Below are 23,877 nucleotides of genomic sequence, written 5' to 3' on the forward strand. Positions count from 1 at the left end.
CTTCATTGGTTTCTTTAAAACAGAACCAAATCTTATTTTTATTCAGCGCCTTTAAGTTATGATATTCCTATGTGAAACCAATTTATCCAGTTGACTTCAGAAGTTAAATAGTTGACAGACTGCACCTGTTTGTAGTTTAATGTGAGTAAATCAGTAATCTGGTGAGTGTGGAATTTGACTTCCATGATTTCCAGTGCAGGAAAAGTATGGAAAATATTCTGATGTCCAGACTTTGTTCCCTATTCCATCATTTTGAGTGTAGCCCTCCTTTATTTCCTCCTTTCATTTTTTTCTTGGTTTAGCTTCTTCTGTCTTTGTCTTAATCATGTCCTTGCTTCTTTCTCCCACCTTCCTGCTTTCCTACTTATCCTTCTTCACTGCTTTCCTCTCCCTCCTTTCATTTTTTTCTTTTTTTTTGAGGTTTTATATAATAAGATAGCATGCCTGCTAAGTTATTAACATATCTGCCATCAAACTCATTAGCTTTTGTATTTTACATTTTTCAGTGGATCCAAGGGACTTAAAAAAAAAAATCACAACTGTAAACCTGCAGAGACATGACTGACTGAACTGACAGGCTGGACAGGAAGAGCAACGGTCGGCAAAAAGCTCTAAAGGACCAGCAGACGCTCAGTCTGTTGAAAGAAGGTACTTTGATCCGGTTGGACCAAAACTGTATGTCTTAGCCTAGTTTTGTATGTGGGCTGAGACTACATACACAGTTTTAGCACACACACACACACACACACACACATGTTTGTTTGGCTATCTTTGTGGGGACTTTCCATTGACTTCCATTCATTTCTACAGCCTAAACCTTACCTTTACCCTTTTCCTAACCCTAACCAAAACTCAATTCATACCTTAGCCCTAACTCTGACCCCTGACTCAAAAACAGGGTTTCCCCTCGTGGGGACCAGGCTCCGGTCCCCACAAGGAGCAATTGGTCCCCACAACGTAGTATATGTCAGGAAAATCGTCCCCACAAACACAAACACACACACACACACACACAGGATTACAAAACTTTGTCTAGCCTCCATGTTCACTGCAGTGGAACATGGAGGTGGCAGCATTATGTCGTGGGGATACACCACAACAACTACAACCAGGGAAGCTGGTTATAGTCAGTGGGTTGAACTACATAATAAACTTTAGAATAAAATGTGTTCAAAATGCAAAAGACTTGAGATTCCCAGAGCTAGAGTGGTTCAGATCAAAAATAAATATTTTTTGTAACATTACTCATATTTTAATTAATATTAATCATAACCTACAGGAAACCAGCTAGATTATTGGTATTTCAGTTTACTAAATACATTATTTCAGTAATTAAGTTTGAAAATGTCAAATTGTTCATTATTGAAAGAGTGCATTGACAGCTGCCGCGCTTGGTTATATAGGAGTTCATAGCCGCCAGGGGGCAGTACAGAGCTGCCCGCAGAGTAAAAATGGAGTTTCTCTGTCTGATTTCTCAGCACCGGATTGGTTTCATCACCAGTTATCCTACAGTTCCCACAACAACGCTGTAGAAACTGGTAATTCCCCTCACCACAGGCAAACTGGTCTTATTGGGAGTGATTTCACACTTCCTACAAATATCCTCCTGAGTGAGGCAGTCATGAGCTCAGAGATGACTGCTGCTCTACAATAAATAAATAAAAATGAGCCCTGCAGACCTTCACATGCTGCTCTAAGTCTTACTGAATCCCAACATTCTTAAGGAGCCATTCAGACAGATTACGTGCCGGCGGCAGAACCAGCGCCTCCGTGCGTGTCATCCGGGGGCAGAGATAATCGCAATAACACTGAACTGTTTGTGCGTTTTCAGATTTCTGTCTCTAAGCGGTGCCATCTTAATCATATCCTCCCCTCGTCTCCCTTTGCCTCTCTCGCAGCGACGTTCCTGGATGTGTCATTGCAGAACTGATGTTTTTGTTTGTTTCATGTAAATGGATAATGCTGGCTTTCTTTTCTTGGAGGTCACACAAGCAGCAGCACAGATTCACGTCGGAAGTGTGTGTGAGTGTATGTGTGTGTGTGTGTTTGTGTTTCAGTGTAGAAATCCATGAGCGGCCTAGTATTTTTAGCTCATTCATCCTCTTTTCACCCAGCTTACTGTCATCAAATTCAGTTTGGTGAATGTCTCATATGATCTCACTCATGAAAACATATTATAACTTAATAAACTGGGGATTTTGGGCGATTTAGATACCTACAAGTTTGCGCTTGAAAGTCTTCCAATTGCCAATTTTTTCACAGTTTTACGTTGTGAAGCTACATGACAGTTTCTTGTCTAATAAGACAATCCCACTAGTAATGTTTTTCAGTGAAACTGAAGTGTATTTAATTGGATTGTTTTGTGATTCAACAACACAAAATAGCATTCAAACAGCTTCTTTCAGTTTAATTTAAGTATAAATACTATTGCTCTCTGAATGCCTTCAGATGGACAACTCTCATACATGCCAAAAGCTTATTCTTTTGGAAAAAGCAACAGAGAACTGGTTCACCCTAATCACACCATACTCATGGTAGCGGCAGCATCAGGCTGTGGGGATTTTATTGTTCACCAGGGTTGACGAAAGGATGGGTGGAGCTGAATACATTGCAAGAAAGAAGACTGGGATGAAGGGTCTCCTCCATGACTGTAATGGTTGAGCTATGATGGAGTGAGACAACTTACATCAGTACATGTCCTAGAATGGCTTAGTTAAAGTCCAGATCTAAATCCAATTGAGAATTGGTTGTGAGACTTGAAAACTGATGCTTACTTAGCTTGAGCTAAAGAATAATGGACAAACATTTTCATTTCTAGAAGTGACAAGCATATAGAGATACTCCAAAAGACTTGCAGCCCTAATTTAGGCAAATCCTGGTTCAAAGTGAAAAGTGAAAAGTGAATAATTTTCCTTAAGCTTTGGAACTGTGCTCTACTTTGTGGTATCTTCTCTTGGAGTTTAGCAAAATTCGGAGGCCGAGTTCTTTTTTTTCTGAATTTATGTTGCATTAGGAGAACATAATAATGCTGGCAAATGAATTCTACAGCACAATGTCGCTTTTAGAACTGTAGGACGAAGGAATCGATCGATGAGGGGGAAAATATCAGATGATGGCTAATGAAATGGCATCCTTTGGAAATCCAAGATGGTTGGGAGATAAGCTGAAGCATTCCATTGAAGTGCAAACAGCAGAATTACATTTACCCCGTGAGTTTATTTTTAACATGGCCAGGATTTATCTGAAGTCAGCAGATGCTGGAACGAAGCAAATGATTCTCAGCTTCCAGAAATATAAAAATGAATGGGTCTTTCTCTGACAAACATGTTCTCAAACAACTCACTTGTGCTGTTTTGGAGGCGTATTTCTTCTGAACATGAGTGCTTAAAGTTATTTAACACAAAAATCATAACATCGATTTACATGTACCTGTAAACAAACAATCTACCACAGAACAAATAGAATAAAAACATGTGGTAACATCCACTTTTAGGTCTTAAAGTGGATAATATTCATCTGTACTCCACACTCGACCAGGTTTAGTTTCTACGGAAAAACACAGATGGAAAGTTGCCTTACTACTGCTAATCCTTTTCAGAAGCTGACATTTTTTTCTCTGGTAGTCAATTGTAGCCCAACCAGAATGTGATTTAAGGATTTTCCTCTGGGGGGGTTTGTTGACAAAGAGAAAGGAGCAAACAAACAGGGTCTTAAGTGTAGATAACACTGGAAGAATAATCCCATTTCAGGTTGGAATGCAGTTCTTAGTCTTGGGTCTAATTTTCATTCTGGAGCATTTTCTCCCTGTGCAAGTATGGATTCTCTCCAGGTACTGCAGCCTCCTCCCAGAGACCAAAAATATGTATGTTTAGTTATTTGGACTTTGCTCTTAGGTATGTATGCATTTTTCCTCAGATTAATGTCAGAGATTGTATGACGCCTATAAGCATTGTTGTAGCCTTTCAGTTGTTAGTGTCCAGCCAAACACTTTGTTTAGCAATAGAAACATATTTTTAATGCAATTTATTTAATGGGTAAAACGAGTTAATTTGTTAATTAATTTAACATGCTAGCCTCAATACTCCAGACTAGGATTTGAACCCATGAACGTCAACAGAGCAGTAATTTTAATTAAATTATTCGTAGAATGAAATAAAATTAGACATTTGAGTCCGCACCGTGTTTATTTTTTGTCTAACTCACAATAATAATAAAAAATAACAACATGAACTAAACTGAATTAATTCGCTAGTTTTTTTTTTCACGGCAAAAATAGACAGGCAAAGCGGGACCACACAGAGGACCATTGTCCTTCACCATTTCCGCCAACTTTATCAACAAAACCGTGCACGTTCGCACGTCTTCCAACGTAACCGAGCTCGAGCTCACACAGCCTCACACACACCCCTCTAGCCGTCAGGAGCGAGCATGCGGCACACCCCCCTCTGACCGTCGGGAGCGAGCTTGTGGCACACACCCCTCTGCTGTGTCCTCTCAGGACGGAAGTGAGTCCATTTTTCCCCTCAGTGTGATAAAAGCGGCTGGAGGAGCTGCAGCCCGTGCAACACGCGCCCATGAGAGGGCATACGCTATGTTTTACGTGTGTGTATTCGCCTCGTTGCAAACAACAACAACAAGCGAGAAAACGAGGTAACTAGGGGGCCGTCGGAGCTAGCTACTCCGTTTTTTTCTCTCTCTCTGCTGTCTTGTTGAGGGGGGGCGAAACCCTGCGCATTCCTCCACGCACAGTGCCAGACGGGGGGAATACTCGCCGACGGCTGGACGGGAACGGAGCCGCATTCACACAGCGGTGGCTCCGGGGGCTAGACGGCGGGTCCTGCCTCATGTTTTTGGCTGTTCGGGAGAGCCGCCGCGGCTGTTCTTTGATATGTCGGTGACCCGGTGCACGCTGCGACCTCCCTGCTTTGATGAATAATTCACGTGCTCTGTCTCCGAGGCTCGCGCTGAGAATACCGAACGACCGTCGGCCGCGCGTGACGCCTTCTGGACGGACCTCTAATGGAGGAGGCCAGGCCAAGCTGGTTTAACTGGTTTTCCATAGAGTGGGCAACAGGAAACACGGGAGCGGCGTGGTTTCTGTGGCTGTAGTCTAGGAGCTGCTGAGTGGCCCTGAAGTCATGTTGCCTGGTCGGTGGGGGAGGAGAGATTTAGCTTCCTGGACTTCAACAGCCATCCAGTTTTAGGGTTAATTCAACAACGGGGACACTTTTTATGCACCAACATTGTCCTTGGTGTGGTGTCATCTTACTCTCATTGGAAAACTGGACTCTTATAAATTTTGCTCATTCTTTTTTTTTTTTTTTTTTCTGAGGGATGATCTGAAGTTTTTTTTTAATATCTAAAGAACTGTCTAATTGTGAAAGTTGATTACCTGCCCCCCTTTTTTGCTTCTAATTGAACTATTTAAATCAAATTCAAAACTTACTAATCAGCACAGTGGAACTGACTGTACATAACTCAAGAATCTACCTCAAAAGCCACAGTTTCTTCAGTCTAACTGGCTGACAAATTCTCCGATGTGCAGGGAAACTAATTTTTCCCTGCATGTGTTGTGAGCTGAGCTGCATTTCTACTGCAGATGGCTTCTTTCCCTGATTCTGACCTGCAGACCTGTCCGCTCTGTAAGGAGCTGTGCGGCTCCTCTGCTCCCATCTCCTCCAACTCCTCTACCTCGTCCTCCTCTTCGCAGACCTCTGTCTCCTCTAACCACGCCACCAAGAAGCTCCACGTCCTGCCCTGCCTGCACACCTTCTGCAGGCAGTGTTTGGAGGGGCAGCGCAGCCCTAGCGACCCTCTGAAGCTGTGTTGCCCCACTTGCGACCAGAAGGTTTCCATCTCTGAGGCCGGAGTGGACTCCCTGCCTTCCTCCAACTTCCTCTTCAGCAACCTGTTGGACGTGGTGGTGAGCTCGGAAGATCAGATGCAGAATAAGAACGGTCACCATCATCTCGGGGGCCTGATCGGGGGCTCGTCCGGGTTCCACCCGTCACACGGGGGCCTGCTGCACGTGCAGCACATGGGGGAGCCTCAGTGCAGCTCCTGCGACGAGGAGAACCCGGCCACGTCCCACTGCCTCGACTGCGAGGAGTACCTCTGTGACAACTGCGTGCGAGCGCACCAGCGGGTGCGGCTGACCAAAGACCACTACATCGACCCCCTGGGGGAGAGCCTCCACCTGAGCCGGGTCAACTCCATCAGCAGCGGCACAGGCCAGCCGGGGGTGTCCGTGTCCCTCGCCCAGTCCTTGCAGAACAACTTTGCACTGCTGTCTCTGTTCCAGGGCCGGATGAGCTTCTGCCAGCACCATGACGGCGAGGTGAGTGGCACCGGTTTCTTCAGATGTGTAACAAGATGTGTATTATTGACAGAAACGGACCTGTTGCAAACTTACTCGCATTAGTCCCTTCTACGGTTCTGAGCGTGAGCAGCAAAGAACCCATACTGTGAGCCATATGGCCTTAGATTCAAAGGGAGCTGAGTGGCTCTTCACCTAGTTCCCTGGAGAGGAGCATGCACGTTTGTTGAGCTGGATATTGACACACACATGCACGTACACACACACTGCATCCATACAAGCACTTCTAGGCGTAGACGCATCTAGAGTCTGGTTAATCTGTACCACACCATCCATTCTGGGCAGAGAAAGAGAGAGGCTTCAGCTGTAGCTGCACAACACATTTCTCAGATGTTTAAAGGTCCTGTCTTGGGTAAGGATCTATATTTTTCTTAAAATGAAAATGGGGTCAAGTTGAGGGAAAATCAAAGTTTTTCTTTGTTTTTTTTTTTTGTTTTTTTTTGCATCATGTGTTCTGGGGTCAAGCAAACTACCATGTGTTATGGGAAGAGGAAACCAGCTTGTTTTTATTTCTGTCATATGCTTAGGAAGAATAGCAAAACATTTATAAGAAGGGGTTGGGATTCTTGAGAACATGATGATCCTTTTATGTTAAGTGGTTCTTTTGCAGAATAAGAAAGTAGGTAATTTGATTCCTATTGTTTTAAGGTCTATTTCTACTTAACAATCTGAGTTTCTGACTTCCTGATTGAAATAACTGCAACATTGTGTTATGGTTTCTGAATTCCAACTTTGAGCTTTCCAAACAACCTGAAGTTCAATATCCAACATGGCTGCCAAGAATAGGAGAGCTAGCCACAGCTGCAGCATTGAAAGTTTGCATCTGATTGCACTAGTGGCAGAAATACTGTTGTACAACTTGGACTTTGGTGTTTGATAGCACAAAATGGGGATCAATATTAAATGCTAAAACACATTGTATTAGCATCACAACAATATGGATTCCAACTGTTTTTCTACACAGTTATCAGACCCTCATGGTACATTATATGCAGCTTAATTATAGAGAACGGAGCGCAATAAAAGTATTTTCATACTTTTATCCTTATTTCATTGTCTAAATGTTATATCCATTGGTATCCATCGGTAAATCTTCCATTTTTTTTATTCATCTATCCATCTGGGAGAGGAGATATGGATGCGCATGGTTAATAAACTTTGGAACCAGCAGGGCAGGGTTCTTAAAAATCCGTGAACGGCCAGAATACTGGAATCGGTGCACCGCCAGTTGTATCTCTCATAACACCCATCCATACTTGTATCTATCTATCTAATCTAATCTATCTATCTGTCTTTGCATTTATTTGCAGAAAAATCTTTTTTTAAACTTCTAATTAAGTTTTTTTTAATTCCATCTGGTTAAAAGATGTCTGGTTGGGAAAAGTGGGTGATTTTGACATGAAAAATGTGAAGGACCCCTGATTTGATGGCATAGATTTATGATGCATGTACACCCAATTAAGTCAGTTAATCTGATGGAAAAAGTCAACGCTGTGTTAACATATTTTACATTGCCAATAACAGACTGTGATTACAATCTATTAAGTTACGGAGGCATGTGTCTCTCACTGCCTGGGTCTGCAATTAAACACTGCCGACCCAGCAGGATGCCATTCATTGTTGACAGGAACTCACAAAATCTACTGGTGCAGCCCACCATGAAGTTACATGTGCTGTATGACTTAAGTAGGTTCAGGAAGGTTTGGCATCATGAAAACTTGCTCTATTGCCCCCATCTCTTCTCCCTCTCCCCAGAAGCCTCATAACAGCCCTAACAGGGAGGCAGCACTTTAGAGATTACATTGAACCATTGGGTCAGGGGACGGCTAACGCAGTTTTGATTGATGAAGTGTTTCCAACCTTTTCTGTTGAACTTTCTCTTTTATCTCTGGGTTGTCCTTTACTAGAGCTTGTAAATTTTGTCAATTTGAAACTGTACGGCGAAAATGATTGTTGTTTTTGTGACAGTTCCAAGCCCTATTAAAGGGAAGGACTCGATTTGTGGCAAAAAAGGAGAAATAATTGAAACCGAGCCAAGAAAACGTTTGATTTTATCAACGTACCGTAGAAGGCTTGGGTCACCTCCCGGGGTAGAAATGAAAACAATGTCCAATCCAGAATAATCTTAACATTGTTGGATCTCAGGGCTTTTGAAGTGCAGAAATGGTACCATTTAAGTATTGCCTGTGTGAAGCCTGAGATTCATTGTTGTATGCACAATGACGAAACCTCCTTTTTAAACTGTAGTAGCAGAGATTACTTCAACTACCGGTTACATTTTAATTTTGTTTTGCTTTCTTTTAAATAGACAGCTTGCAATCTAGTTCATAATGGCCATCTATAATGAAGCTTGAAACTCTGTGGTGCAACTAACCCAAAATGGCTTTACTACATACAAATAGAAACCATGCCAACGCCTTAAGAACCTGTTTTGCTAGACAGTTTACTCATTAATCAACCACTTAAGCTGACCATGTCACATGAATCCAGTGTGGAGGTACAGTCGGGTGACCCATTGCACCCGATGGCCACTGCAATTAGCCTCAGTTGCACTGCCCACCTAATCTTCTTGCTGTTTCGGCTCTGAACGCATTCCTTCGTGGCTCAAAGTGAGTAACGGCGATGGGTCGGCGTCATCCCTCTATATTCTGTCCTGAATCAGGCCAGGAGCAGGTTTGAACAAATTCTGTGTTTATTATGTCAGCATGAGGATTGACGATTCTGTTAAAATCTGCTCGACTCTGTTGTTGACTAGCGCTTCACGCTTGTGTAGACCCAGCTGTGTCCTGTCATCATTAAGATTTCTCAAATTTTGATTCTCAAGAAAGTGTAAATGTTTGAAAAATTGTTTGAAATACTTCTTAGATATGTTTGGTTCCAGATCCATTCACACTTTGCCATTTTTTTGCCCCTTCTTAATTCTTCTCTGTTCTCTGATCAAATTATTCTGCCTGTTGATTGATAGCCTCATGTCTATACAAGTAATAATTGGCTTTCAAAATGGATTTGGATAATTCCCACAGTGGATATGACTTTACACCGGGTAGGTCCAGAATGTCCCATTGCAATCGACTCCACCATTTAGAAATGGTAATGTGACCTGGTCTGAAAGTTACTTTGGATTTTCAGTTTGATGTTTTGGCTGTCGCTCCCTACTGGTAGGCAGCCTGGGTCTACAGATTTTTTATTATTTTACAAATTGTAAAAATATTCCCAGTTAACTCGCCAATAAGCACCAAGTTTACACAATCTTTAAGTTTAATCTTTCTTTTCTATCAAGCACTATAAATATCATTTTAAATAATACGGTGTAATATTTAAAATGACAAGTCTCCAAGCTGTATTGAAAACGCAACTTGGTGGAAAAAAAAAACTAGTATTTTTCAAATACTAGTGTTTTTACAGAGTTTATTTTTCTACGTTTTATTGACTTTTTCTAAGACCCAGTTCATTGAGGTTAAAAATCTGGTAAAAGAGTAAGTGGATAAACTTGAACTTCTGTTTGTACAACGATGAGTCAACTTGCAACAACAAAGGACAGTTTGGATTACCAGTTTACTAATTTGTTTTTTGTTTTTTTTTTTTCCTTACTGGCCTCTTTTTCTGTTCTTCCCCTCCCATTTACATCACCAGTCCTCTGCCAGTAAATAGGTAGGTTCAGTTTTCCAGTAAGGGCCTCATTTCCCACTCACTCACTCCCTCCCTCCCCCAGGGCTGAAGAACAGTGAGTGACACAGGAGAGGGCTTGTCTTTCTCTACCTGCGTGCACTGAGAAAACAAGGCCATTGTCCGTCAACCATCTCCATGTCCATCATCGTCACATTTTCCCATTTATTTTGACGCTCTGATGGAAAGATCAGTTTTATGTTTGAACAGTGCAATTCTTCTTTAGGTGTTGATTAGTTGCAAGTTTGCCCTCTTTCTCATCAGTGTGCAGATGGGTTACTGTTCTTTTTGTGAGGTTTCTCATTTTATTGAAGGTGTTGACTTGAAAAGGCCCCGGTTTCAGGACAAGGATAAAACACAAACGCCTCTCTAATCTACCTCATGTAGCTCCTGAAATGAACAAATCGAGCTGGCAGTTTGCTCACCTTTTTGATTTTTCTTAATGTGCTAAGTCTTGACAGATCCATATATTGAAAGGTGCTACTCTGTTGAAAATTACTTTGATGTTTTCACTCGAAGAATCACTGCGACGTGTTAAATGGAACATTATTCAAATAACTTGAGTGAATAAATGTCACTTGCAGCTTTGTTGTTTTGGTTATCAAAACACTTCAAGAAATTACTATTAGAACAAAAAATGTTCTTTATTTTACACTTACCAAATGTTATTTGGCAACATATACTCTTACAAATGAAAATTTATTTTGTGATTATCTTGAAAAAATTGTATTCAGATAAGAATTTTGATTTATAATAAATTCTCATGAATGTAATCTGAAAACTCCCATAATAGAAAGAAAACACATTTATCTACCATTTCCATGGGAAAAATAATAAGTCAATAAAATATTAAATATAATAAAATGCATTTGCAGTGTGCAGTTGCTACTGTATGCAGTTAAAAAAAGGCTTGTTCAAGATACCAGTTTGCTAAAGAAAATCTATTTCAAAATGGGAATACTTAATTTTTTAATGTATTTTTATTATCACAAAATATCATACTAAAATGATACAATGTTTTGTCTATATTGGCCTCACTACAAACTAGCACAGGTCATACTTTCTGGGGATAAATAAATATAATAAACTATCAAATGAAAGTAGCTAAAAGTTGATCGCATTATTGTAAAATAAGCATGGTAGTAAACACCCACTACAACAACATAATATCCAACACACAGGCGGCTAACGCTACTACCATGCTATGTTTATTACAGCATTGCACAATTTCATTAAAAGGCATAATTTGGCTCAATCTGAGACAAAAAGACCCTCCACAGGCAGGATAGTATGAATAAAGACGCTTACAAGCAACAGAAACGCGACATAATGTTGTTTTCTTCATGCACTGCATCCCAAGGCTGCATAGACTGGAGGGTATTTTGACTCCATCATGACATAAATGGTGAGACACCTGCTTCGTTTATCCGTGGCCCTAACCACTTCACACCTACACACCATCTCGGCTGTAAACCTTCCTTTCCATCTTGATTATTTCACACCTTAATCCAGAGTCTTTGCGTGAAGAAAGGGGGGTGCACATGCTCAGCTGCTTTTATTTGGCGCGTGTGAAGAGAAGAGTGGAAGTTTCACAAGTTTTTGTTTCTATTTTTGATGAAGTAAACCTAATCGAGCCCAAGCCTTGTACTTTTCAACTTATTTTCCTCCGCTTTTGGAACAGTTTCAGTTCCTGTCATTGTCTGTGGAGGAAAATATAGTTCTGTTTTAGTCGCTTTTTAGCCGCTTTTTAGCCATCTGTAGTCTCTTCAGTTTAAGTTTGCTTAATTTCTTCACAGAGGAAGGCTTCTTAGGGTCTCCTGTGTCTCTTTTAAGGAAAATACTTCTACACACAAATATGAATCCTAGGGCAGAATTAAGTTGGTCTTTTGAAATACTCATATTAAATGTTATTTGAAGCATGGATATGAGTTTTTAAAGTTAGCAAATCACAGATCAACACAACGTAGTGCATCATTGTGAAGAGGAAAGAAATGATCACTAGTTAAAAGTATTTTTTTTATATAAATAAAAATTGCAAATGTGTAGCGTGCGTCTCGACTCAAAGTAAAATCCAGTATAACCAATACCCTTCATTGTGTAGTCCAGTTTCAGTAGCTGTTCTCTGAAGGCCTCAAAGGTTTGTTAGAGAACATGAAGCCCCTTCTCCATCCGTTCTTCACCCCCGACCAGATTCGTTTCCATTTGCAGATCTTGTGCGATTCTTCCCTGTTTTTTGGATCCACTTTGGTGATGTACAAGACGGACCTAGCTGGGTATAGCCGCAGACCGCATTCGTTGATTGACCTGTAGCTTTACGGCACCAGGCGGTACTTGCAAACTCCTTAAACAACAACATCTCAACCCCCCATTTTCAAGCCACTGCAAGACTGTACTAGTTGTCAAGATGATGAGCTGCAAACTAACACTTCCACGGTCAAACCTTGAGGTCCCAAACCTTATCAACTGGCGGAAAAGCGCATACAGCATCAACTGGACGGATCAACCCATAATGAACAGACTGAGAAATACTGGAGAAAAGTCCGCCCAAGGGTATATGCGCAAGTAAAATCATTTGAGTGTTGACCACAGCTCCTGTGTGCTCATGTTGCTACATTTCTGCCCATAGTCGTGTCCACATAATGCAAAATGCATTGCTGATGGAGACTGTTTCATGTTGAAGATTTAACTTATTGGGCCCTTTTCCCACATAATAAAAACCAAGGTATGTGGACACACAAGCTAATATAGCGGTCCACCGAAGCGACATAAATGCCACCTTTCCACCCCACTCTCTCCTTATATGGACCGCAAATAGGCAGAGCATCCCACGCTGGGTGAGAAGTTGAAATGGAAAATTGGATTACATCAAAGAGCGCCCTCTGCTTGCTGTGATGTCACGCTCCAGCATACAAAGCACAAACCGGCTCCATCTGAGAGACACCTAATGATATGTTAATCCCACAAAATGTCACTCTGCGCTTTAGATTAAATTGTTCTCGTCGTACTTCCGTGCGCGGCTTCACAACCCGCCTTTATGGGATGGGGTGCCTGTTGCTGGGTAATGGCTGCCGAAAATGTGTAGCGCTTTTAAGGATTAGGTGAAGTTGAACTAATCAGTTTGATGGCCTTCTAATGCCTTTGTGTCTCCTGAAGGGCCCGGTTTATGTAGCTTCAACTTAAGATGTCGGACTCTCCGGGGGAGGACCAAGAATGTTGACGTGCGTTGCTCCGCAGCTCTGCGATTCCACTTTTTATTTGCATGTTTTTTACTGCTCCAGTTATCTAGTTCTTTTGTCAGAGGGTATCGCCTGAAACATTTGCTTGCTCGGCCTCACTCCCCTTCTGCGGAGGTCACCGGTGGAGAATGTTTGTAAGGAAACCTAACCCAACACCGATGCTGATACAAGTCTAGAGGAATTCCTGTAACCCGAGTTTATACCTCCTGGGTTCTCTTTTCCCTTCTCCCTTTTTCTTTCCCTCACACACATGCTGGGTATTTCCTCTGTCCACTCCTGCCTTTCTCATCAGCCCGGTCTGTCTGTTTTCTGTCAAAGACAAAGGACATTATAGATACAGAAAACCTCCTCAACATGATTTAGCAGCTGTTGCAGTTAAAGGGGCTCGCTGTTACACTTTGTCACTGCTGGAAGTATCTCAGGGAGTGTGTGGCGGCAGTTGCATCTCCCATCTGTAGGTAGTTATCCTCTGAAGAGGATTTTTTTTTTTTTTTTGCGTGTGTGGCAGCAGATTTCGATTATATGAAGTTGGACTTCCAGGGTTTTAATGTGCACCATGTGCCTAGTAATTAGAGAGCATTCCTTGTTTCCTGTGTGTTTCATTTGGGCCAAATGGAAGCGTGCACAAGCGCGTCGAAGGCTTTGATGTCTATTCGAGGCCTTTTTTTTGCCCATATAAATTTTATGGATACAAAGGAAGGCATTTATCACATTCTCTTTGACAACGAGATTTAGAAGTTGTTCAGAAGCCGGAACCTTGCGCCACTTCCTACTCAGCGGTTGGGCCCAAATGGGATTTTAATTGGCCATTATTTGACCTCACTCAACAGAATTGTGCTGTTAACACTTTAAAACTTTTGACCCTGCATTGTGGTCACCGCACAGCTTCGAGGTACAGTTTACCTAATGCAAGTCAGCCTAGCTTTTAAAGCCCAATTGATTTGTGTTAAGTAAGTGGGGGCACATTTAGACCAGTTTCATCCATTTGTGTCAATGATGAAAAGCTAAAATGGGAGAAGATCATCGTCATCACTCCAGGTGTGAAAAATGTTTCAGTTTGCCAAGTTTTTATTTTCTTTGCTGGTTTTGCTTTCAAAACGAATGTCTTTTGATTTTCACTCCAAAATGACACAATCAACAACGTAGTTGGTTAAAAAGTTATTTTGCCACATTTCACCTTCCCACCTCCCAGAAATGTTTTAATATGTGCTGGGTCATAACCCCAACAACGACAAAGACCATATTAGTTTGGGAGACCAGGGCAGAGCAGAGAGCAGCTGAAATGCTAGCATTTGTTTAAAAAAAAGAAAGAGTGCAAAAATCTGGAATTCAGGGTGAAAAGTTAACAGAGAAAAAAAAACTCATAAGACTGTGGTGTAGTTTAGTGGTTTTATTATAGTGATGATGGTGTGTGTGGTAATCCTATCAACACTGACGGGTTTGCTGGGTCTTCTGGAGCTGGTCGGGTTGTTTACGGTGTCAGGGAAATGCTCTGCAACTAAGAATAGCCTCATTGTGTTTGCACACGTGGGCATTTGTTACCTCTCAGCGCCTCCACATTTCATTCACACAGCTCCTCCAATTTATCGATTCTTTCATGAATCAGGCTGTTATTACCTTCCCAGGCTCCTCTCCTCTCCCCTCCTCCTCCTTGTTGCTGAGGCCCCTTCCTTTTCCTTCATCCACCCCCACCCCGCCCCGGTCCCCTCCACCCGGCCAGTAGCATGCTCTCTGCATGAGGAGGCCAGCTGACTCTGGTTTGTTTTCTTTCCCCGCTGCCGTCCGGCCCAATCAGAGCGTCGGCTTACAGCCGCCGCCCTTCTCACCCCACCCATGCCTGCCCCGGCACCGCGCTCCCTCCCCCCGCGCCGTGGCTGGCCGAGTTTCAAAACATCGACAGGAGGAGGCCCGTGTGTCGTATTCGTGGCAGCGGGCCAGCGGGGTTTGCCTCGGCAGGGGCGGAGCCACAAGACCGAGACGGAGAAACGGACCCAGAGAGAAGGGGAGTTGAAGAAGATATTTAAGAGGCTTCGTCCTGGTTTCAGCTCTGATACTCAAATACTCAACCCTTATTCTTTAGTAGAACCGCTTAGTTGTCCTGGACTAAAAATCTACAACTTATTCATGTCCAAATGTGTCTGAAAGTAAGATGATCAAAAAAGAAATAATGCGGGAATGACATTTAATTCATAATATCTGGAAAAAGGTTTCAGCTGATGACTGACTTTTGTTGTTGAGGTTTTTCCTGCATTGTTGGAACTTTACTTCTGCTCGCTTTAAGCAAAGTTTCTGTTTCCATCAACACGTTTGAGTGCAGCTGCCTGACATGCCCACAGCTGACATCGGCCCCCAGGAATGTCCTCTTTAGGTTTATTTAACTTTTCAGATGTTTCTTGTTTCAGATGTTTCTGAGCCAAATGGAGCTGATTTCAAAGTGGCTACATTTCAAAATTTTGTCTTTATTTTTTACTTAAATTGGTCTTGCACTTTACAAGTGGGCTTATATTTTAGGTTTTACTATTATTCTCATGGTATTTAATTGTTTAATTCAAACTACGTTGAATTAACGTAGGTGATATGGATGATATTTTGTGGTACTATTGTGATAATGATAAAAGTGGCTATCTTTTTTTTTTTAAGGTAAAAACAAACACTGCTCTTGAATAGCATTCTCATTTTTAATACGTTTCTTTAGGCCACCAATCATTTAAAGAAGTGTGTAAACGGTAACTGTATTTTCAAATTTATTATTTATTGATGCTTTCATTGAACAAACGCTGGTGACAATAGTAAAGCTGATAGTCCTGACAAAACGGACAGTTTTAAGGCGTTTCTACTAATTGGAATTTATTGTGACGACAATAAGTGAAAATTCCTACAAGGAAATTATCATGATAAACGATACGATAAAAGTACAATTTCTTCAAGGAAATTAAGCGTGCACTAAAAAAAATTGAGCGTATTGCAGTATTTTACAGGATAAATACGCCAGAGCATCAACCCGTACAAAAAGTCTAAGATGTTTGAAACCTGCTGCAGTCGCTGCAGCATTTGAAGTCGCTTGTGAACAGCAGGTTAAACCCTGCACACCCCCTATGTTAAAGGGGCCGGTTTTACAGCGGCCATAAACATGTTTACAGTCTGGTAGGAATAATGGCCTGGGTCTCTCAGCGCTGCGTCCGCTGATAAGTGGATGCAGAGGTTGCTAGCCAAAGGAAGGGCTGACGTGTTTCTCGGTCACATCCCCGTCACTTCCACAGAGCTGAGACGCTGACATCCAGCTGGAAAGGAGAATACATGCTGCTGGGGACAGATTTGGTTTCTTTTAGCTTAGATTTTAAAAAATGTTGCGAGTTATAGTCATTTTCATTTAATTTTTTTATATTTTATATATTTTTAAGCAACGCAAATGCACATTAAAACTCAGCGCAGACATCCTGAAATAAGGCAGGAGGTGCAGTAAATGTTCAGATGACTTCATCAGACCTCGTCAGACTTGTTTTTTCTCTTTATTGAAGTGCAAATTCACACTTTTTGCAGAGCCGTTCTGGTTTTTCTGGCGCTGCAGCGTGACATTACACAGCCCCCGCTGCCTCGGAGCCCCTCCCCCGCCGCCACCGCCTGTGTCGGCTGTTCACGCAGGCAGCGCATGCAGCAAGGGGCCGAGCTAATGGCTAGTGGAGCCGGTGCCCTCTCCCCCAGTTCTCAGTGCAGCTGAAGAGGAGGATGGGAATTGGAAATGGAGCTGATGCAACTGCTGTGCGAACACAAAGCCGTCACGATTTGACTCTCCAAATTCCACATTTCAGTGCTGCAGCAGGTGGTGAAGGAACCACTTTTAGTTAAAAAAAAAAAAAAAAAATCACAATTATAGCTGTAGTTTAATGATTAGTTTTAAGTTATTTAATTTGAGGCATAACTTAAAAAAAGAAGAGGTGAAAGAGTTCTGTCCATGGTTTCTCTGAAACTGTGCAGATTCAGCCCAACGTTAAGTTTTTAAAAATGTAAACATTTAACTATAAAAACACAAAAACATATTTCAAATCTAATTCATATACACACACGTAGAAAATAAAACAAAATTGTTTGTGATTTTTTTTTTTCCTTCCTGAATATTTGCACTGCGACAGTTTTTTCTCGAAACATTTCTAAAATGAGGGTGGGCACAATGAGGGTTATCACATCATTTATTGTAATACATTTCTAACAGGAATCCTGATTTATTGTTGTCACAATAAATTCCAATTAATGATCTTTAAACCCTCTCAAAACTGTCTGTATTGTTAGATTTACTATTTTCTTTCCACTGTTGGTTCAGTAAAAGCATCATTGAATACCAAGAAATGTAAAACTTAAGTTCTATTTCGTGATACAAATCAAACTTTTTTTATGCGACTGTGTCCTAGACAAGGGCATTACAGATGGGAATGTCTTTTAAGATCAGTATTTGTTTGTAGGATTATAATAGCCGGCCATACAATTACGTAAAAAAGAAGAAATAAATGGTTCCTATTTTAACTTTTGTCGTTATCATAAGAATAGCACTGCAAGATATTATGATAAAACAGAATCCAGATCGCCAACACCTAATGGCAAATACCATTTTGGACAGTAGAAGAACAAACATTAAAGAAGTCTAGGATTAATTAATTAATTCTGCTTACATGGAAACCGTGCCTAAAGTTGAAGAAAAATGATTAAAATACCCCTTATGATGTTTTACAGAAATAAGTCCCACATCATGACTTGATGATGTTGAAATCATTAAATTTTTCACAGCATTTGTTTCCAGTAGTGAGTCGGTGAGTGAGTTTAACTCGCTGCAGTTCTGCCCCTCCCCAGCTGTTGCTGTACGCTGCCACTTGGAGAAAGCTCTTGCCCTTTTCCCCACCCTTACAAATAAAACATTTCATGTTGTGAGAACCGAATGAAATCGACTTTAAAGGATCGAGAGAAGAAAGAAGAAGCCTCCGGTTCGCTAAGCAAACACTACAACCTGCTTCCCATCTCCCAGCAGTAAAAGCGTCTGCTTAGGATTTGTGACTTCAGCTCCACATTACCCTCCAAATTGTTGATTGCTTCCCTGCTGCAATTGCTCTAAATGACTGCAGGAGCCATTTCTGCCTCAAAGCCTCGTTCGCAGGGTGGTTCCTGAGGAATTTACGGCTCGGCACCACGACCACCTCCACTCTGGTTTTTTTTCTTTTTGGGGGGGTGTTTTTTCCATTTCTGAGTCACGTATGCACTGTGACTTTCCGTGACACTTTCATGTCGTCATTCGAAAGCAAAAAATGAATTTTTACTCAGTTTTAGATGTGAAGTGAAGAGGAAAAGGAAGGGAAAAAAAAACCCTCTGAGATAACAGAACCTTTCCATGAAGCCCTGCGAGACGAGCCTGTATTCTGTGTGGATCGATAATATTGAGCTGTTTTCCAAGATGCCTGTGTATTATGTAATCTACGGCTCCAAGGGGGGAGCGCGTTTCACCTGGAGGAGCGGCTGATGACACCCAGGCTGGACGCTGCGTTGACGAGGGCCTGCAGCCGTTTGTGAAAGCACAACGCCACTTCTCTCCATGGTCCTTCTGGCCTTTGTTGGAAAATTACAGTCATTAAGCTTTGCAACAAAATCTGCAGCTATAAAATGGGGTTGAACATTTCAGATTTGTCTGTTTTCTAGATGTAAAAGTAGAAAATTACTGAATTATCACAGAAAATGAGCAGAATGAATAAAAAGTCAAAATAGGGCTGAAATTTTCAGATTTGTCCAGTTTTCTAGATGTAAAACTGAAAAAAAAAATTAAATGCTAATTAGATAATGAATAGAGTAAATGCTTAACCCTGTCACAATAAGCAATAAATCAATAAGCATTATAAATTAAAATGAGTGCAATAATTTTCATTTGGGCAACGGCTGTTAAGGATTTGATAACATTTTAATGGTGTTGAAAATCCAGCATTTTGAGAAACGCTGCAAACATTTGACACGCAGGAGAAAATAGTTTGTTTTCCCTGCCTACACCAATGCAATTTTGGTTACCGAGATTTTATAACCATATTAATTATTATTGTTTTATTTTGGACATATGAAATGTTTCCAGTTTCAGTGTTAAATGTTCTTTAGGAAAAAAAATAAAATAAAAAATAATAATCTTTGATTGGGCGTTAATAAAGCATTATCTTTGGTTGAATATTGTCTCAAAACAACAATATTATCATTTATCGCAATAATTTCTGGGAAGATTTATCGTCATCGTCGCTGGTTGGTCGTTTAATAACCAATTCGATCAGCATTTGTCCCCCCAAGCCTCCTCATCCTCATCCATCACTCTCTTCCTCCACCCCGACCCAGCAGCATTCCAGCCTTTTGTGTGTCTGTGTGTGTGTGCGTGTGTGTGTGCCGTCTCCCTCTGGAATTCAGGAGATGTCAGCGGGGGAGGGACAGGCCGAACCGGGCCGGTCCTGGTCGGGAAGGCCGAGCCGAGTGACGGGGTGGCGCAGAAACTGTGGCGGAGGCTGTAGAGGCGGCAAGAAAAGGATCCAGAGAGGAGGTTAAGCTGAAGGCAGAGAGGAGGAGGAGGAGGAAGTGAAGTAAAGGGGGAGGTGTGTCTCTGTGTGTGTGACTCATTAGATTAGACCGCTCCCCAAGGGAACCGCCAATATTGATGGATTGATTGCAGGCCCCTCTCCATCCTCTCCGCTCTGCTGCTATTGGAGGCCATTGATCCCGGGTCTCTTTGGGACATGACGCATGGTGCATATTTAATTAACCTCCTATTACAACCAATCGGATTCAGGCAGTGGGGGGTTTATAGCAAGGCTTAGGTTTTAACAGCAAAGGTTAAATCACATGTTTGTTTCCTCAGGGAAATTTTGGTCAGCCTTTTAAAAGTGCTTTTTTATTTATTTTGTTTACTCTGTAAAAACCCTGCAAGGATTCTGACTTTTTGTTTTGTTTTTAAGCTGGGACCAGTTAATTATAAAACCTTTTCCGACTCTGAAAGAAAATCTCTTTACAAGGTTCTTAAAATGCATCGAATCGGCTTTTTTCCTTGTAGAAAAATTAAAACGGGTATAAAAAAATTGTTTTTCTGGAATTTAATGGAATGATTTCTGAATATAAATCATAGTCGTTCATTTCGGTTTGATTTTCATCAAAATCAAGGGATTATATTCCACAAAGTGAAACTTATTGCGACAAAATGCATTTATTGACGTAATAAAATAATGTAACGCATGACGTAAAAAAAATCTGCTTATTTTTATTTTTATCGAAAGATAATGACTCAATGAAATTGTCACAAAACATAAGCTTGATCGAATTATGTCCGACTTGACATCATGAAGTAGGGCAGGGATTTTTATTAATCTACTAATTTTTAGATACATTGAATAATCTAGTTAAATGTTTTCTCTAAAAAGCTTTTTTAAATAAAAAAAAAATCATGTTTTGCACGTTACAACAATATAAAATCAGATTTCTGCTTTAATGTGAAATGCACGTAAAAAGCGCCCACTCCAGCCAAGAATAAACAAAACAAACATGTTGCTTATGAATTTATAAATTTAAAAAACCTGATAAGAAATAAACAAAAATTCAACCCAGAGTCTGTGCCCCAGTGTAAACAATCTGCTCCTGCAAAACACTTTACTTGAGAGAGGAAAGCCAGAAATGTCTGTCTGATTGAAATCTGCTGCGTTTAGATGATTACAACCAGCTGATGCAGAATTGATCCGGTCGGCTGCATAAACTCTGCACATTAACACACACACAGCCACAGAGATAATCAATCACTCATCCGTCCAAATGTTTTCACAACTACGCATTTAGCTGAAAATGAAGCAGACAATGTGTCTAATTTCAGAGTTCCTCCATCGTGTTTGCTTTGAAACGGTAGCTCTGACAATGTCAACAAGTGATTAGAGGCAGACATGGTTGATGTGTGTAGTTTTCACTCACACACACACACACACACACACACACACACACACAGGTACTGCTGGAGGGAGTCGGTTCGAAGACATTTTGTTGTTGGCTCAAGATATAATGAATAATAAACCTCAGTCACCATTAAAAAGTTAACTGGGATACATCAAACGTTTGTAAGTGCACATGGAAATGGTTTTAATATTAAACATGTACATTTATATAAATATGTTATTTGGAATTGCCTGTAAAACTCAATTGGAGTCTTTTACGCCATCATATGTTGGATATTGATCTGGCTTTGGTTCCCGTTTTCCTCCTCCGGCTGTGTTTTGAATGAGAAACGATCTGCGGGGCGGCGGAGGATGTGAGGCTCCCTGGCAACGCATGCATATGGATGACTTGTGTTAGCATTCATGGCTCTTCTCTTTTTAATTAGCTTTGTGTTTGTGGGGGAAGTGGAAGGGAAGAGGACCATGGTGTTTAGTTTGTCATGGTGCCGGTTCGTTTTGTATCATTAAACACCTGAATTTTAAACACAAGAGCAGCGCCTGTATGGAAAACAAAAGGAAAAAAAATCAATTTAAAAATGTTCACTGAGGAGTTCTCGTAAAATTACTTCTGCATTCTAGTATTACAACTTTATTCTGGTTTTGTGTGGACTTTATTGTTTTATGACTTCTCGTATTATTAGGACTCCATGATGTGAATACTTTTACTTCTCATATTACAAGTAAAACGTGATTGATATCAGAAAGTAGGTCAAATACTTGTATTGAGTAGTTACACTAATATTTTTACATCTTTATTCTGTTAATAATTTCCTTATTCCTGTATCATAACTTTGGTTTGTCTTTGTCATATGACTTTATTCTCGTGTTTTAACTTTTTTTTCCTTGTTTTTGCAACTTTATGCAGTTAATTTAATTTATTCCAGTATTATTTTGACTTCATGCTATTATTTTGACTTGTACAACATTATCATATTTTTACTTTATTCAGTTATGGGTTTTTGTCTCGTATTACAACTTTTTTGATGTGTTGCAACATTTTGAGTATTATGATGCCTCAAATATTACGACTTCTTTATTCTCACATTACTTTCTCTGATTACAACCTTTTATTTCTCTGATGACTCTTTTTCCTTGTGTTCTTAATTTTCGTATCAAAAATAATTCTTAGCCAGTCCTAACATTCTGTCACTTTAAATGTAGTTTCTCAGTGCCTTTTTTTTTTTTTCTGTTAATCATAAAGGTAACTTGAATGTAACGAGAGCCACCAGATGTAGATAAAACCCATGTGATCTTTAAATAAAATTAGCAGGTTATTCTGCTGCACAAACATTTCCGATTGGGGCCCAAAAGTTTCCCCACAGACTCTTTCAGGTTGCGCTTTTCCAAAAGAGTAAACTAATTCCTCCTGCGTTGGTTTTTGTGCAGGTGTTCCTGTTCTTCTGCGAAACCTGCTCGGTGCCGATCTGCAGGGAGTGCAGCGTGGGCCGTCACATTGGCCACACCTACGTCTACCTGCAGGACGCCGTGCAGGACTGCAGGGCCATCACCATCCAGCTGCTGGCAGACGCTCAGCAGGGACGACAGGCTGTCCAGGTGAGGGCGCGTTGGGTCTTCTCTCAACATGCTACGGTTTCCTGACTGCCACTGTTTAACATTTAATGCTAGAATGGTTTCTGTTTGTGTAAAGCTGAAAACGAACGACATTTCCTCACCGCTGTGGTTTCATGCTTAGTTGCCCCAAAGGAAACTCCAAGACGATGTATCGGTTATCATTTATCGTGATAAATTCCTCATCATAAGAATTTTGATTCATCGTTGCTTGATAAATTGAGTCATGATTTTTAAAAAAGAAACTAAACTGTTACTTTTTCTATTGATTTTTTTTCCATTGAAAGTATCAAAAAAAATACCAATAAATTTGAAACCTTGATTAAATGCAGTTACTATGACCAGGTTAATGATAAAAATCCCACTTCTTTGACATATTTTTATGAAGTGTGATTGGTGTCCGGAAGATACTTGGTAGACGTTTTTTCAAGAGAAATATTTGTGTTTGTGGGGCTTTGACTGCTGTGCCATTGAGTCATGTTACCTAAAAAAAGAAGAAATAAATGGTGCTTTTCACTTTTGTCATTATCACAACATTACTACAAAATATTGTGATAAAACTTTCAGTCCATGTTGCCCAGACTTCAGTCAGAAAATGTGAAATATTTTCTGTGAAAATTTAGATTTACAGTTTAAAATGAACTAAAAATCAAAAAAACATCAGCAGTGTGCGACACCAGACGGGAGCATCAGTGTGTGCGCATTTATTTAGAACATAGTCAAATTAATAGCTTCACTAAAATCACTGCACTGTAATAAAATTGGCCAAACAGATTGCTAACAAAGGAGAGGTCTCCCATACGAGATTAAAGCTCCCAGAGCTGCCCTCATCCATCTCCTCCACCACTAAGCAGGACCTGAGGGGAGCAGCTGTGCCTTTAAAAATCGCAGCAGCTAGCGGCTAGCGGCTAGCAGCTAGCGCGCGCGGACATCAGAGCCGCTCAGCTTGCATATCTGAGCGAGTGACCAGTACCGGGCGGCCGGGGAGCCCCGGGGTTAGAGGTGTCCAGCTGGCCCTTAAAAAGGGGGTGGGGTCGCATGAGTTGAATTC

The 23,877-nt window shown here is 41.0% G+C and overlaps 1 protein-coding gene across 1 annotated transcript in view; it reads left to right on the plus strand.

Moving 5' to 3' along the window:
* The first annotated feature begins 4,298 nt into the window (after positions 1-4,298).
* Positions 4,299-23,877, plus strand: part of trim71 (tripartite motif containing 71, E3 ubiquitin protein ligase) — a 39,867-nt gene continuing 20,288 nt past the window's right edge. The window contains exons 1-2 of the mRNA XM_007559746.2: positions 4,299-6,337; positions 22,644-22,811. Coding sequence (XP_007559808.1) covers positions 5,600-6,337; positions 22,644-22,811 — 906 coding nt within the window. The 5' untranslated portion in view covers positions 4,299-5,599. The remainder of the gene's footprint in view (positions 6,338-22,643; positions 22,812-23,877) is intronic.

This window comes from Poecilia formosa, unplaced genomic scaffold (genome assembly GCF_000485575.1).
Source record: "Poecilia formosa unplaced genomic scaffold, Poecilia_formosa-5.1.2 Scaffold107, whole genome shotgun sequence".
NCBI classification, from domain to species: Eukaryota; Metazoa; Chordata; class Actinopteri; order Cyprinodontiformes; family Poeciliidae; genus Poecilia; species Poecilia formosa.